Source organism: Budorcas taxicolor, chromosome 4 (genome assembly GCF_023091745.1).
Source record: "Budorcas taxicolor isolate Tak-1 chromosome 4, Takin1.1, whole genome shotgun sequence".
NCBI classification, from domain to species: Eukaryota; Metazoa; Chordata; class Mammalia; order Artiodactyla; family Bovidae; genus Budorcas; species Budorcas taxicolor.
Genome location: NC_068913.1, coordinates 78,432,311 through 78,449,087, shown reverse-complemented (window position 1 = coordinate 78,449,087; position 16,777 = coordinate 78,432,311). Strand labels below are relative to the sequence as shown.

The 16,777-nt window shown below is 59.4% G+C and overlaps 2 protein-coding genes across 12 annotated transcripts in view; one reads left to right on the top strand and one right to left on the bottom strand.

Annotated features, from left to right (window-relative positions):
* The window catches only part of CCM2 (CCM2 scaffold protein), a 51,863-nt gene extending 51,332 nt beyond the window's left edge, over positions 1-531 (top strand). For all 11 annotated transcript variants that reach the window (XM_052638937.1, XM_052638938.1, XM_052638934.1 and 8 more), the window contains one exon: positions 25-531. In XM_052638937.1, the coding sequence (XP_052494897.1) occupies positions 25-305 (281 nt within the window). In that variant the 3' untranslated portion in view covers positions 306-531. The remainder of the gene's footprint in view (positions 1-24) is intronic.
* Positions 532-2,046: 1,515 nt separating this feature from the next.
* On the bottom strand, positions 2,047-12,293 carry NACAD (NAC alpha domain containing). The gene is made up of 8 exons (XM_052638401.1): positions 12,227-12,293; positions 3,563-10,165; positions 3,317-3,429; positions 3,161-3,235; positions 2,613-2,759; positions 2,386-2,535; positions 2,153-2,275; positions 2,047-2,061 (listed from the first exon to the last, which is right to left on the bottom strand). Exons 1-8 carry the CDS (start codon positions 12,291-12,293, stop codon positions 2,047-2,049), a joined length of 7,293 nt encoding a protein of 2,430 aa, XP_052494361.1.
* Between the last annotated feature and the right edge of the window lie 4,484 nt (positions 12,294-16,777).

Genomic DNA, 16,777 nt, shown 5'->3' with positions numbered 1-16,777 from the left:
ATCAGGTGGGCCATGTGTCTGCAGGTCTGCGGCCCTTCATCCCTGAGAAAGACAGCCAGCACTTCGAGAACTTCTTGGAGACCATTGGGGTGAAGGATGGCCGTGGGATCATCACGGACAGCTTCGGCAGGTACCGCCGGGCCACGAGCTCCACCTCCACCTCCACCTCCAACGGGAACAGGGCCGCGGGCAGCTCTGACGACCAGTCCGCGCCCTCGGAGGGGGACGAGTGGGACCGCATGATCTCGGACATCAGCAATGACATCGAGGCGCTGGGCTGCAGCATGGATCAGGACTCGGCCTGATGGCGCCGGGGCCCCTGCCAGTCGCCCTCCTGGGCCCTGGACATAGGTGGCTCTACTGTGAAGGAGGCACCCCCGTGCCGGGGCAGAAGTCAAGCTGCACCCACCTGCATGCCACCCTGCCTCGGGAGGGGGTCCTGTCAGCCAGACCCTGGACAGCTGTCATTTTGCACACGACGTTTCTATTGAAACTCTCAGAGACCTTAAAAGGAGTTTACTGCAATGTGAATAATTTATCTCTGGTTGCCATTGTGTTTCTGCTCCAGGGGGATAAGAGCTGGGGCCTCCACCCTGGCCTCTGTCTCAGACCCACACGCCCTGGCTGGGCACCGTGGACTGAGCACTTGTGCCCGACGCCTGCAGGGAGGGCCTGATGTGGGTTTGTGGGCACAGGGCAGGGAGCAGGTGTCCTGAGCACACGTGGACGCGAGCACTGGGCTCTCGGAGGGGCTCGCTGTCCTCTAGCCCTTACCCGAGCCCATGAACCCAGGCCACATTCACCGTCATGGTGGTTCACAGCAAACCTGCACACCACGTCTTCACCAGAAGTGCCATCCCCACCCTGAGAGCATGGCATCTTGGAGCCCAGGGTCCCTGGTCATCAGGGAGGCCAATGGGGGCCAGTCAAGCCCCTTGGCCTTGGTTCCCCCTGGGTGGGGCCCCTCCTGTGCCCTTGGGACATGGGGAGGCCATGGGGGTGACCTCAGGGCCATCAGACTGGAGGCTGGGGCCTGGGCACTGCAGTGCAGGCGTGGGAAGGCCCAGCTCTGGGACTCCCTCCTCACCCCCAAGATAGTGCACCTCGAGGCTCCTGACTGCATATGCAAGAAGCCCCGGGCTCAGTGGGGTGGGTATTTGAGCCCCCGGGAGGGAGGGCAGGCATGTGGGCTCGATGTCCAGCTCTGTGGGAAACAGGCGGGTCTGCAGTCTCCTAGGCTCCCTCCCCGCTGAGAAGGGGCAGGACCGGAGGAGGGATCTCCGACTTCATTCTGGCTCTGGCAGGCCAGGTGCTGGTTGTGGGCCTGGGCTGGGCAGAGCTAAGGGAGACAGTTGGTGATGCCGTCTCTAGGTGTGTGTGTGTAAATCGACCTGCCCTGAAAGCATGTGGAACAGCTAAAGATAGCCACGTGGGCCAGGGGCCATCCCTTCCACAGCCCACCCTGTGCTTGTGAACAGTGGGGACCTTGTGTCCCATGAGCCTTCTGTGATGGTCAGGAACTGCTCCTCTTCTCCGGGGGCTCCACCCACACGTGGTCCCGCACTCAGTGGTCTCCCTCTTTTGTCCTGGGACATCACCCCCACCCTGCGGCTCCCTGGACTTTGTAGAAGAGAGAGGACGGGGAGAGGGTGGTGACTCCTAGAGCTGGGCCACAGCAAGGGGCCAGGAACTTCAGGAGATAAAGTGCTGCTCGCCTTAGCAGACACTACTTCCAGCAGCTCCTCTAGCTCAGGGGCCCCTGCATCTGGGGAGTTCCTTCCAGAAACACTTATTCCCAGGCCCATGACTTGGGCCACAGCCAGGTGACTGGACTGTCCACAATCCCTGGGCAAGGTGGATTCCCTGGAACATGGGGGAGGGACTACCACCCTCCTCGGGACCTCTGTGGCTTCAGGAAGTGTCTGCACACCTCCTGCCGTCCGTTTAGCCAGAGCCTGCGCTGGAGGAGCAGAGGCGATGAAGGGACACCACTTTATTGAGCAGCAGAGCTAGGGGCAGGGGTGGAGCCGGGCCTCTGGTCAGCAACTACATGGTCAGCTCCTGTGAGAATTGCAGAAGGAGAGGGTCATGTTGGGGGATAGGCCCCGGCGGAGACAGCAGCAGGGCGTTTGCGAAGGGGCCAGCCACTCACCATGATGGCGTTGACGATGTCACTCTGGTTGTCCCTCAGGGCCCGCACGGCCTTGGCCCTTGACACGTTGGCCTGCGCCATCACCAGCTCTATGTCCCGCAGCTCCAGTCCTGCCTCATCCACCTGGAGCGGGATATGCAGGGAGGTGCTGGAGCGGCCCCCTCCCCCAGTGAGAGGCCCCAGGCAAAGCTGCCCCCCTCCACGAGACTAAGCCGTGGGCCCCTTGGCCTCACCTCCTCCTCCTCTTCCTCCTCCTCCTCCTCCTCGCACTCGGGTCTCACCCTCGGCCCAGGTGCTGACTCAGGCACCAGGGCGGAGGGCTCCGAGGGCACTTTGAACTTCTCAGCCGCAGCTCTGTGCACCTGCTGCGACAGGTCCTCGATCTGCAGCACAGAGGTCAGCTGTCAGCTGAGCCCGCCCCCCAGACTCCCTCCCCGCGCCCATGGCCAGCCGCTCAGACCTTGGCCTCGCCGAAGACCACGTAGGTGTCTGAGGCTGGGCTCTTAAAGACATCGGGCTTGGCAATGACAAAGAGGATGTTCTTGGACTTCTGGATGGTGATCCTGGTGACCCCCTGGATCTGTCGTAAGCCCAGCTTGGACATCGCCTGGAAGCACAATGGTCTCAGACCTGGGCATGGGCCCCAAAGTTCCCAGTTGGGGGTTGTGGGAGAGGAGCAAGTCTGGGGGAAACGGCCCACTGCCAGGGGGCACAAGGGTTCCACCACCCACCCTCTGTGGAGCTTCCCAGGTGGCTCCCCATGTGAGCAAATAGGACGTCAGACTCAGGCTGTGAGTCTGTTTCAACTGACAGCCCAGCCCCAGTTACTTCACACAAAGCATCCAGTTACTCCCTTTATCCCAGGGCCCCCATCGATGGGATTCATCAGCTATGGGGTGGGACAGGGTCCCTTTAGGCTGCCAGCCCCACTCTTGGGGTGGCTGGGGTTGTCTGGCCAGCCTGGCCCCTCCTAGAGGGAGCAGAGTCCCAGCTGGGCGCCCAGCCCACCTTTCGGGCCTTCTTCTCACTGCGACTCTGCTTGGCTTTGGCGACTGTCTCCTCGCTCCCACTGCCGGCTGGGGCCTGGAGAAGAAAGGGGGTCTGAGCACCTGAGGGCAGGGCATGGAGCCCTCCCCTAGGTGCACAACCTGCCTTTTCGGGCACCTGGGCTGGGCACTGTGCGGTCTGTGGTCCTGGGAGGTCCTGCTCCTCCAGCTCGGCTGACGACTCCCCGTGGCTGTCCGAGTGCTGGCCAGAGCCCAGAGCGCGGGGCGAGTCTGAGGAAAGGGAGTGTGAGGATGGCCTGCCCTTCTGGACAGGCACGGGGCGAGCAGCTCTGGCATCCCTGCCCAGCCCTCTGCCCCCTGGGTCCCTGGCTCAGGACAGTGCTGCCGCCTGCATCCCACTCACCTTCCTCCAAACTGTCGCCGTCATCCTGCTGCTCGGTGGCTGGGAGCCCTCGAGGGCCGGCTGGGCTCCGGGGCCCAGAGCCAGGAGGCACTTGGCGAGGGGGCGAGAGCCTCGAGGCTGGGTCTTTGGCATGGGTACCCCTCTTGGGGGCTGCCTTGGGGCTGAGGAGGGTGGGGTGGGGTGGGAGGCTGACCTGCCCAGCCCCAGGGGGGTTTGTGATCCCTGAGGAAGCAGCCACCGCCCGCTGGGTTCTTGGCCGAGGTGGTGGGTGGCTCGGAGAGCCCAGGGGCTCCGCGCCCTCCACCAAGTCTTCCCGGGGTCCCCGGCAAGGGCAGGGAGCAGGGGATGCCAGGGGGCTTGGGACTGCCTCCATGAGGACATCAGGAGCAGGGGGCTCAGGGCCCTGGATCCTGTCTTGGGGTGCACTGGGAAGGCCCCCTATGGGGCTTTCTGGAGGCTGCAGTGGGGAGGGGCCAAGGGCTCCAAGGGCTCCAAGTGCTGCCTGGGCCTGCTCTCCCCTGCCTGGGCCCAGCACAGGCTTTGGCTGCCTCAAGGGCAGTGGAGATGTTGGGGCAGGATCTTTGGCACAGTGCCCTCCCAGCCTGGGCACAGCTTTTGAAGGAGACTCTGAGCAGGAGCTCAGCCCAACCTCTGAGCCCACAGCCATGGGAAGCCTGTGCCCAAGAGTAGCCCTTCCTTCCTCCACTGGGCTTGGGGGCCCCAACTGGCCAACTTCCAGGCTGGCAGTAGGACACACCCCTGGGCCATGAACCACTGGCTTTAGGGCCTCATGGCCCTGGTGCTCAGCCCCCAGGGCCTCCTTTGGGGGTGAGCTGGACTCAGCTCCATCACCCCCATGTGCACAAACATCATGACAGGCTTCCTGCTCAGGTGCCAAAATGCCCTTGGCTACTTCCTCCCCACTGGAGTCAGGCTTTGGGGGACCTTGGGTGGCTGTGAAAGGCTCAGGTGTGTCTGGGACATCTGTGGCAGGCTTGGAGGGGCCTGCATCTCCCTCCAAGGGTGTCCGAGCATCTGCAGGTAGGTCTGGGCCACCCAGATGTATCTGATCCAAGGCCAGAAAGTCTGATCCTCGAGTGTGGTCTGGGTCTCTTTCCTCAGGTGCTGGCCTCAGTCCCAGGGTCTTTCTTCCTTTCCTATGGGCTGCAGTGGCTGTGGGCTCTGTCTCTTGGATACAGCTTGTGTCAGTCATCGGGGCCTGAGGGCTCGCACTGGTGGCAGATACTTGACTGGAGGGGAGACCTGCTTCCTGCAGGGGCGGGAAGGCTGTGAGATCTTCTGACTGGGGCTCCGGCCTGACCTTGGAGGCTGATCCCTGGACCAAAGGGAGACCTGTGTCCTGCAGAGTTGGGCAGGCTGTGAGATCTTCTGACTGGGGCTCTGAGCTGGCATCAGAGGCAGATCCCTGGACCAAGGGGAGACCTGCGTCCTGCAGGGTTGGGGAGGCTGTGAGATCTTCTGACTGGGGCTCCGGCCTGACCTTGGAGGCTGATCCCTGGACCAAAGGGAGACCTGTGTCCTGCAGAGTTGGGCAGGCTGTGAGATCTTCTTCTGACTGGGGCTCTGAGCTGGCATCGGAGGCAGATCCCTGGACCAAGGGGAGACCTGCGTCCTGCAGGGGCGGGGAGGCTGTCAGATCCTCTTCTGAGTGGGGCTCTGAGCTGGCCTCAGAAACAGATCCCTGGACCAAGGGCAGACCTGCATCCTGCAGGGGCGGGGAGGCTGTCAGCTCCTCTTCTTCTGAGTGGGGCTCTGAACTGGCATCAGAGGCAGATCCCTGGACCAAGGGGAGACCTGCATCCTGCAGGGGCAGGGAGGCTGTCAGCTCCTCTTCTGAGTGGGGCTCTGAACTGGCATCGGAGGCAGATTCCTGGACCAAGGGGAGACCTGCATCCTGCAGAGTTGGGGAGGCTGTAAGCTCCTCCTCTTCGGACTGGGGCTCTGAGCTGGCATCGGAGGCAGATCCCTGGGCCAAGGGGAGACCTGCGTCCTGCAGGGGCAGGGAGGCTGTCAGCTCCTCTTCTGAGTGGGGCTCTGAACTGGCATCGGAGGCAGATTCCTGGACCAAGGGGAGACCTGCATCCTGCAGAGTTGGGGAGGCTGTAAGCTCCTCCTCTTCGGACTGGGGCTCTGAGCTGGCATCGGAGGCAGATCCCTGGACCAAGGGGAGACCTGCGTCCTGCAGGGGCGGGGAGGCTGTCAGCTCCTCTTCTGAGTGGGGCTCCAGGCTGGCCTCAGAAACAGATCCCTGGACCACGGGGAGACCTGCGTCCTGCAGCGGGGGGGAGGCTGTCAGCTCTTCTTCTGAGTGGGGCTCTGAACTGGCATCGGAGGCAGATCCCTGGACCAAGGGGAGACCTGTGTCCTGCAGGGGCAGGGAGGCTGTCAGCTCCTCTTCTTCTGAGTGGGGCTCTGAGCTGGCCTCAGAAACAGATCCCAGGACCAAGGGGAGACCTGCATCCTGCAGGGGCGGGGAGGCTGTCAGCTCCTCTTCTTCGGACTGGGGCTCTGAGCTGGCATCGGAGGCAGATCCCTGGACCAAGGGGAGACCTGTATCCTGCAGGGGTGGGGAGGCTGTCAGGTCCTCTTCTTCTGACTGGGGCTCAGGGCTGACCTCAGATGCAGATCCCTGGACCAAGGGGAGTCCTGCGTCCTGCAGGGATGGGGAGGCCGTCAGCTCCTCTTCTTCTGACTGGGGCTCAGGGCTGGCCTTGGAAACAGATCCCTGGACCAAGGGGAGACCTGCGTCCTGCAGGTGTGAGGGTGCTGTCAGCTCTTCTTCTGACTGGGGCTCAGGGCTAGCCTCGGAAACAGATCCCTGGACCAAGGGGAGACCTGCGTCCTGCAGGTGTGAGGATGCTGTCAGCTCCTCTTCTTCTGACTGGGGCTCAGGGCTGGCCTCGGAAACAGATCCCTGGACCAAGGGGAGACCTGCGTCCTGCAGGTGCGAGGATGCTGTCAGCTCTTCTGACTGGGGCTCTGAAGTAGCATCGGAGGCAGATCCCTGGACCAAGGGGAGACCTGCAACCTGCAGGGGTGGGGATGCTGTCACTTCTTCTGACTGGAGCTCAGGGCTGGCCTCGGAGGCAGATCCATGGACCAAGGGGAGACCTGTGTCCTGCAGGGGTGGGGAGGCTGTCAGCTCCTCTTCTGACTGGGGCTCAGGGCTGGCCTTGGAGGCAGATCCCTGGACCAAGTGGAGATCTGCGTCCTGCAGGGGTGAGGATGCTGTCACTTCTTCTGACTGGGGCTCAGGGCTGGCCTCAGAGGCAGATCCATGGACCAAGGGAAGTCCTGCATCCTGCAGGGGCAAGGATGCTTTCAGATCGGACTGGTGGTCAGGGCTGGCCTCAGAAGCAGATCCTTGGACCAAGGGGAGACCTGCATCCTGCAGGGGTGGGGATGCTGTCACTTCTTCTGACTGGAGCTCAGGGCTGGCCTCGGAGGCAGATCCATGGACCAAGGGGAGACCTGCATCCTGTAAGGGTGGGGAGGCTGTCAGCTCCTCTTCTTCTGACTGGGGCTCAGGGCTGGCCTCAGAAGCAGATCCCTGGACCAGGGGGAGACCTGTGTCCTGCAGGGGTGGAGAAGCTGTCAGGTCCTCTTCTGAGTGGGGCTCAGGGCTGGCCTCGAAGACAGATCCCTGGACCAAACGGAGAGCTGCATCCTGCAGAGGTGAGGATGCTGTTAGATCTTCTGATTGGGGCTCAGGGCTGGCCTCGGAGGCAGATCCCTGGGTCAAAGGGAGACCTGCATCCTGCAGGGGTGAGGATGCTGTTAAATCTTCTGACTGGGGCTCAGGGCTGGCCTTGGAGGCAGATCCCTGGACCAAGGGGAGACATTCATCCTGCAGGGGTGAGGATGCTGTTAGATCTTCTGACTGGGGCTCAGGGCTGGCCTTGGAGGCAGATCCCTGGACCAAGGGGAGACATTCATCCTCCAGGGGTAAGGATGCTGTCAGATCTTCTTCTTCTGACTGGGGCTCAGGGCAGGCCTCAGAGGCAGATCCCTGGACCAAGGGGAGACATTCATTCTTCAGGGGTAAGGATGCTGTCAGATCTTCTTCTGACTGGGGCTCAGGGCTGGCCTCGGAGGCAGATCCCTGGACTAAGGGGAGACCTTCATCCTTCAGGGGTAAGGATGCTGTCAGATCTTCTGCTGACTGGGGCTCAGGGCTGGCCTCAGACGCAGATCCCTGGACCAAGGGGAGACCTTCATCCTTCAGGGGTAAGGATGCTGTCAGATCTTCCTCTGACTGGGGCTCCAGGCTGGCCTCAGAGGCAGATCCCTGGACCAAGGGGAGACCTTCATCCTTCAGGGGTAAGGATGCTGTCAGATCTTCCTCTGACTGGGGCTCCAGGCTGGCCTCAGAGGCAGATCCCTGGACCAAGGGGAGACCTTCATCCTTCAGGGGTAAGGATGCTGTCAGATCTTCCTCTGACTGGGGCTCCAGGCTGGCCTCAGAGGCAGATCCCTGGACCAAGGGGAGACCTGCATCCTGCAGAGGTGAGGATGCTGTTAGATCTTCTTCTTCTGATTGGGGCTCAGGGCAGGCCTCAGAGGCAGATCCCTGGACCAAGGGGAGACCTGCATCCTGTGAGGTTGAGGATGCTGTCAGATCTTCTTCTGACTGGGGCTCTGGGCTAGCTTCAGAGGCAGATCCCTGGACCAAGGGGAGACTTGCATCCTGCAGGGGTGAGGATGCTGTCAGGCCTTCTTCTTCCAACTGGGGCTCAAGGCTGGTCTCAGAGGCAGATTCCTGGATCCAGGGGATACCTGCATCCTGCAGGGGTGAGGATGCTGTCAGGCCTTCTTCTTCCAACTGGGGCTCAAGGCAGGTCTCAGAGGCAGATTCCTGGATCCAGGGGATACCTGCATCCTGCAGGGGTGAGGATGCTGTTAGGCCTTCTTCTTCCAACTGGGGCTCAAGGCAGGTCTCAGAGGCAGATTCCTGGATCCAGGGGATACCTGCATCCTGCAGGGGTGGGAATGCTGCTGGATCCACTTCTGGCTGGGGTTCAGGGCTGGTTGCAGTGGCAAACCCCTGGCCTGTGTGTTCCTTCAGGGTTTGTAGACAGTTGAGGTCTGCTTCTCCCTTCGAAATCCAGGGCTCTGGGCCTAAAGTAGCAGTATCTCCCTCCTGCAGGGGCTGAGATGTGACTGGGGCAACAGGTACTGGTCCCATGGTGGAGCCTGGCTCTTCTCCCTGGGCCTGAGGGCTCATCCCAGTGTGGTCCAGAGATTCCTGTGAGATGTGAAGGGCCATAGCAGAAGACACCTGGGCTGCAGCGGGACCTACCCTCGTTATCTCGGAGATGGGTTCCTGACTCTTGGCAGCCTGGCCAGCCTCTCCCTTGGACACCCCAAGAGTGAGCTCTGGGCCCCAGGAGGCAGCCTCCCCAGGGCTGTCCTGGAGCAGTGTGGCGGGCTGTGCGTGGGGCTCTCCGCTGTACAGCCTCTCATCATCAGCCCCCGTGTAGGAGGCCGAGTCGGGGTCAGAGGAGGCAGCTGAGGTGTCATCCCGGAAGGCGAAGGCCTCGTCCATGCCCTCGGTGATGGACAGGTCAGACAGCGACTGCAGGGAGGATGCGAATGTGCTATCATCCTCGCCCTCCCCGGCTAGATCACCTCTGGGGAGGGGGACCTCCTGCTCCTCTTCTTGCTGCTCCTCCTCCACTTCCTCCTCCTCGTGGGGCAGGGGTGTCACCTCCACCGCCTCCACCTGGAAAATCAGGCTGCCCTGGAAGGGCAGGAGGTAAGCAGGGATCATTGGGTCATTGGCCAAGAAGTCCAGCTCGAAGAAGTGGCCCTCCTGGCCCCAGGAAGAGCTGCTGTCTGCTGAGAGGCTGGACTCTGGGGACGAGCCATCCGGGGTCCCTGCAGGGGGCAGCTCCCTCTCATCGACCACAGAGCCGGGTGGAGAGAAGCCCCAGCCCGAGGGCACATCCAGCCCTTCGGCCAGGGCCTGAAGGCTCAGGGAGCAGGATGGGGATGAGGCCCAGCTGTCCCCATCTGCCGTGATGTACGAGCCAGTGGGCGAGGCTGGCGGTGAGACCCCCAGCTCAGCCTGGGCATCCTGGGTGTCCCTGTGGGGCCCGGGGCCAGGGAGCAGGGTGGAGGCTGTCTTGGTGGGGGTGGAGGGAGGCGTGAAGTAGGAATCGGAGTCTGGGGCAGGGAAAGGCACAGGAGGGTCACCCTGAGAACACAACTCGGGGGGTGGGTTCAGATTAGCATGCCCACCCTCCCAGTCCCTGAGCTCCGGCATGGTTGCCCTGGGCAGCAGGGCTGCCTGGCACGTCTCCTCGCCCATGACAATCCGGGGCTCCAGGGAGGCTGGGAGAGGACCTTCAGCAGGCCGAACCTCAGTGGGCCCTGGACTGGGGCCGCCCTCTGCCTGGACTGCCCAGGCTGAGGGGGCGCGGCCCGGCCCTGCATCCCAGCTGGCTCCCTCAGGCGGGGGCCGGGCACCAGGCTTGCCGTGCAGGAACGTGAGAGCCAGGGCGCTGGGCCCAGATGTCGGGGCACAGTGCTCCAGCCGGTCCCCCTTTGGGGTGGTAGCCTCAGCCGCATCACAGGACAGATCTGTGGAGACAGAAGGGCGTGAGAAGGGCAGGCATCTTCCCTGAGAGGCAGCTCCCTGACTGCAGCCTCCCCTCTCTCAGACAAGAGTTGAGCACAGGACTGGGGGCCCACAAGGGTGGGTGTCTGCTGAAAAGAGAGGTGAGGAGAAGGAAAGGGTATTGCTGTGCCCAAGGGATGATTTCCAAGAGTTCTTCCCTGGCAAGCAGCCTGGGGTCTGGCTTTTCTCCAAGATGCTCGTTAAAGATGCTGACTCCATGCACGTAATCTGTGCCGCCTCAGCCGGGCTTGCCAGGAAAGGTCTGCTCATGACCTCCTAGGTCAGTGGGCCCCCAGGGAGCAGGAAGCCTGCTCTCCACTCAGCTCTGGAACATTCCAGATCTCACACTGGCTGTGAAGTGGGAGTCTTGCTTCTCTGCCTCATCTCTCTCCTTTTCTTGCTGCCTATACCTGAGGACAACCTGTCAGGGTCTCACTGGGCTCCACTGCCCCACCCATTTCCAGAGTTGGCACACGTGAGAGGGAAAGCAGGGGCAACGGTGTGCTGTCCTCAGGCAGGACATCCCAGCTCACTGCTGGCTCGGTGATGGCCAATGGTGGCGCACACAGGGGACCCGCCCTGCCCCATAAGCAGCTCTGAGGGGCTGTGGGCTCTTGGGGCTCTGAGTGCATCTGACTGAGTTGCCAGCAGCAGCCACCCACACAGAGCTGAGGCTCATTTGTGTGGGTCCCATGGCAGTGGATAGGGGCTGCCCAGCTCTGGCCATTTTCTCTGGAGGCTTCCACGTTCACCCATGACCGCCCACAAGTACATCTCCTGTGCTTCAGCGTTCTGTCTGCAAAGTGGAGGTGAAGCTTAGGGCAGCCCCCTCCCCAGACTTGGCCCATCTGCTGCAGCAGTGGCAGAACCCTGGGCCCTTGGGCCACACTGCTGGGGTGCTGGCGTGGCCAGAGGGTCCTGAGAAGGGGTTCCTTTGGGTCCACGGGAGTGTGATGAACACCTAAACCCTGGAGGTGGGTGTGGCTGGCGGGGCTGGGTGCTGGAGACCAGGCTCTTGGCACTGGCCTGGTAGGGTACCCCTGTGCACCCTCACTGGACTCCAGGACCCTGAGCAGGCTGAGGGTGGGGTTGGGCGCCAAGAGGACAGAGAAAGAGAAGCCAAAGGTCAAAGATTTTTGTGCCTCATTCAAGGTTGTTAAACAGTCCAAGCAGAGACAGTCCCGACCCACTTTACAGGACCCAGAGGGGAGGCCAGGCCCCTGGGCCCAGTATAGGTTTAATCGCCAGGGGACTTCTCACCCACAGCAAGGTGCCCTTGGCCCTCCCGGAGCCACACATGGCTGACCTCATGCCCAGTGGCCATCCTGGCTGGTGTTCCTGGGCCTAAGGCAGATCCCCTCCAAAGCTTGCTCCCTAAGTCTCTCCAAGGATTTGGGCTTGCACTCCAGGGCTGATGCTCTGCAGCCCTTGCTCCCCCAGGGCCTCCCACCTTCCAGCCCTCGGGCTTCCCCAGGCTTCAGCTCCAGCCCTGTTCTCCCTCGAGCCAGAACCAGCCACCCGCCCGCCTGCCCGGAGACAGCTCTCAAGCATAGCGGGGGGTGAGGGGGGTGCGGAGTGGGGAGGGCCGCCGCCCCGCGAATCTGCAATCCAAGTGGCTGGGGTGCAGATGACAACCCACGCTGCAGGGGCCGTGAGGCCCATTGCCCCCCCTCAGACAATGGGGCGCGGCGGGGGACGCCCATGGGAGCCGGGAAGCTCACGCCTTCAAGTCGCTTTTGGCACCTGGAGGACATCTAATCCACCCCGCCCTTCCCTGAGGTCCTGAGTAGGGGCCAGGGTTGGGCTACATTGGGCTAGGACTGGGGACCAAGGAAGGGGACAGGGCGGGGATGGACAAGGAACAGGAACAGAGAGAGGGCAGGGAGGGGGTCGCGAAGAGAAAATGGGACGGAGCTGGTAGAGGGACAGTGTCGGAGAGGGAGAGGGGTAGAGACGGGAGGGGACGAAGAGAGGGGTTGGCGGAGACACACGCAAGCGGGAGGGAGAGCGCGCCGCAGCCTCACCTGTGCGGGGTCCCGGCCCGCCCGCCTCCGGCAGCAGCAGCTCGGCGCGGGCAGCCTCCCCGGGCATGGCCTGGCCGTACGCCCGTCCTTCCGTCCCCTGTCTGTCGGTGAGTCCGTCCCGCGGAGCCTGCGCGGCCACCGCCCCTCGGCCGGGGGGTGAAAGGGGTCAGTGGATGACGTCAGCGCCGCCCCGCCCGCCCAGCGCCCCGAGTGAGCGAGTGAGCTTGCGCGGGCGCGCCAGGCACTGCGGTGTGCCGGGAGCGCAGGGGGTGGGACAGCCTCCGTCCCTCCCTCCCCATACCCCACCCCGACTGCACTGTTCTCCCGCGGTCCGCGGCCCCGCCTTTCCCGCAGCATCCCAGCCCTTGGCCCCCCTCCTCCCCTTCACTAACGGGAGAGGGGTTCAGGGCCAGTCGGAGGTATCACCCCTTAGTCGGCCCGGGAAGAGGCAGAAGGTCGTCAGAATTCGGGGTGCGGGGGCCGGGGAGGGTGTTGGGGATTCTGGGGGACCGGCGCTTTGGGGGTGGCGGCGCCATAAGCCCCCTGCTCGAACACCCGGCTCCCAGCTGCCTGGGCAGGGGTCCTCATCCTAGCCCGGTGCCTCCATCCAAGAGGTGAGCTGGCGCCGCAGCTCTTCACTGATTGGTCGGTCCTCGCACGTCGGTCTCCGTGACAACCGCCTCCTGGCTCTATGGCAACCAGAGCCGGCAGGCAGGAGCGCATCAGGGAAAGCAGCCCCAGCGGAGCCTCAGGTTGACTGGTCCCCGGGGTTCCTCGCAGCTCAGTGCTGTCCCATCCTTCAGCTCTTGGGCAATGGAAGGAAAATGGAGAAGCTTGCCTTCCTCCATTCTCAGCAGACGTCCCTGCCACACCTACCAAGGTTGCAAACCCTCCCTGAGCTTTCCAGAGATGCGCCCTTGCTTCCACACAGGCCCTCCTGCACTCAGATTCACCGAGCATCCGCCCCGTGCCAGGCTCTGGGAGACAGTTGAACATTGTCACCATCCCAGAGCTAGACGGGGGCGGGGGTGGGCAATCAGAACGGCCATTGTTGTGGGGGAGGCTCCTCATCCTCAGTCTTCTGTTGGCTCTACCCCGGAGCCCATGGAGCCAGGGGCTGCCTGCTGGGCATCTCCCCAACACACCAGGCACCAGACCCATCATGTCCATCCCAATCTAAGCCTTGCATCTTGCATCCCTCTCAGTCGCTGGAAATCTGTCCATCTATCCACTGATGGGGAGCTCCTCTTCTTTGTCCCTTTTCTCCACACCCATCTTCATCCTCACCTCTTAAGAGTTTCTAAGCTGCCTCCTCCAGGGAATTCCCTAGTGGCCCAGTCACTAGGACTCAGTGCTTTCACTGCTGGGGCCTGGGTTCAATCCCTTGTGGGGGAACTAAGATCTCACAAGCTGTGTCATGGCCAACAACAACAACAGCAAAAACTTGCTTCTTCCTATGGCCTCTTTCTCATCGCCTTAGCTGAGTCCTTCATAAATCTTCACCGTTCTGCTAACCTCTACCACTTGGCCAACAGCACTGACATTCGAGAAAACAGAAGGCTTTCATCAGTGCCTGAGTAACTTCCCGTTTGGACAGGATGACACAAGTTTGTCTCTCTGCTCCTCCTAACCAATAAAAATGTGGGAAATTAGAGACCACCAGAACTGAACTAAGACAAAAAGAGAAAGGTGAGCTGGGGAGAGACCCCAGGATTGGAGGAATAGCAGAGCAGCCAACAGAAGGGGACCCAAGCCTGGCATTTCCTGTCACCACCAGCTACTACGTACTGGGAGGACCAGGCATTCACCCTCATATGAACTGGAGCTTGTGACAACTCTAGGGAGTGTGGCAGAACTGATACTGAAAATCAAGGGGAAGCCTCCTGATAAGGGGCCAAGGGATGCCATTCCTCCCCACCTCATGCATCCCCTCTCTGGCTCTTGCCGCCCCCCCTCCCCACCCCGAGTCTCTGGAGGGTGGGGGCCACTGGCAAAGGAAATTGCACCACAGCAGGTTTTCAGCCCAGCAGCTGGGTTCCCCCCTGACCCCACCTCAAAGGCACAGGATGGTCCAGCACAGGAAGTGCCTCATATCCATTCAAGAGCACCAGCAGAGCCCAGTGGCAGGAGACCAACAGTGCTGTGAGGCATGAGAACCACAGGCCATGTAGCCCAGGACTGCAGCCTGACCCAAACAGGCTGACTGCTTGCTAAAATTTGAACATGATAGCCTATCTGGGGGTACGTTTTTAAAAAAAACCACCCATCAAACCAGGAAAATCACGGACAAACCCAACAATAAGGAAAATTACAACGAGAATAAGAAAAATGTTAAGAAACACAGAACTGAAGTGAATGAAAATAAAAATATTAAATTATGTGGTCTGCAGGTAGAAATGCTGAGAGGGATATTTATAGCACGTTGGAAGAGAGGAAAGGACTCAAATCAATCATCAAAGTTCCTACCTCAGGGAACTAGGAAAAGGACAAAATCAACTATACTCAGCAATAAGAAGGAAATAGAGCCAAGAGCAGAAATCAATGAAACGGAAAACAGGAAAACAGTGGAAGAAATCAGTGAAATAAACAAATAGTTCTTTGAGAAATCAGTAAAATTGCAAGATGGACCAAAATAGAGACAACACAAATGACCAGTATGCCATGGGGGCTATGATGGTTAATTTTGTGTCAACTTGACTGGGCTTAGCGATGCCCAGATAGTGGATTAAATGCTGTTTCTGGGTGTGTGCAAGGGCATCTCTGGAGATAAGCATGACTCAGTAGACTGACTGAAGAGATTTGGTCTCACCAGTGCGGGGTGGATATCAACCAATCTGTTGGTGGGGGGAGGGTGGGTAGGGGCAGAGAAAAACAAAAAGGCAAAGTGTGAATTCACTCTCTTGAGCTGGGGTGTCCACCTCTGACCCTGGAACATTGGAGCTCCTGGTTCTCGTCTTTGGCCTCCAGGGCTGACACCAGTGGCGCCACAGCCCCGCCTGCCACCCCTCCCCATCCTCGGGTCTTTGCACTTGAACTGAATTTATACCAGTGGCTATGGCTTTCCTGGTTCTCCACCTTGAGAACAGCAAATTGTGGAACTCCTTGGTCTCTGTAACTGCAGAGCCAATTCCTATAATAAATCTCTCATGTTTCTCTCTCATATATTCTGTTGGTTCTTTCTCTGGAGAATGCTGACTAATAACAGGGCTAACACTCTGGAGCCTGAAGACATTACAAGGATACTAAGGGAATGCTACAAATTTAATGCTCATAAATTCAAAAACTTTGAAGAAATGGACAATTACTTGAAAATTAAAATCTACCAAAAATTCAAACAAGATGAAATACGTAACACGAATAATCCTAAAACCATGAAAGAAACTGAATCTGTAACTTAAAAAAGTTTCCCCCAAGAAGTCTTCAGGCCCAGATAGTTTTATTTGAGTTCTATGAAGTATTTAAAGTAGTTCAGTTCAGTCAGTCATGTCTGACTTTTTGCAACCCCACAGACTGTAGCACACCAGACTTCCCTGTCCATCACCAGCTCCTGAAGCTTGCTTAAACTCATGTTTAAATGAGTAGTTAATTTTGATTTAAAGTAGAATTAACATCAATTTTGGACAATCTCTTTCACCCAAATTTGGAACTTTTTGTTTCAAAGGACACCATCAATAAAGTGGAAATACAGTCCACAAAATGGGAGAAAGTATTTGCAAGTCCTCTATCTGATAAGACTTGTTTCTTTTTTGTTTGTTTCTAAATATATAATATAAAGAACTCTTACAGCTCAGTAAGACAGACTAGTTAAAAACTGGACAAAGGGTCTGAACAGGTATGTCTCCAAAAATTACATGTAAATAGGCCATAGGCATGTGAAGACACCATTAGTCATCATGGAAAAGTTAAAATCAAAGGCATGGTGAGATACCACCTCACACCCACCAAGATGACTAGAAGTCAGGTTAAGTGTTTCACATCCCTAGCCTTTAGGCAAATGCAAGTGAAAAGATGACTCCACACCCATCCAAACTGCTCCGGGAATCCTTGAGAACACCATAGGCTGGCAGGGATGTGAACTTCACTGCTTCCCACTGCTGGTGGGAATGTAACATGGCACAGCACCTTTGGAAAACGCGGTGGCAGTTTCTTAAACAGCATATAAATCCCATATGACCCAGCAGCTGTACTCAGGCACTTATCCCAGAGAAATGAAAACTTGGGTTTACACAAACACCCACACATGGGACTGAACCACAGTCTAACAGCAATAACAAGGACCTACTGGATTAAACTGCAGAGAACTGTGCCTGTGAAAAAACCCAATTTCCAAACTTCATAGACTGCATCATTCCTGTACGGAACATTCTCGAAGTAACAGAATAAAAATGGAGGATGTGTTGGTGGCTGCCAGTCGGCTCAAAGCCAAGGGGGTAGGCATGAACATAAAGCGCAACATGACGGGTCCTGGTGGTGATCCAAGCGTCCTGCGCATGGACTCTTGTTCTTGGCAGTCAGTATCCTGGTGAGACATGTGCCCATCACCTTTGAGCA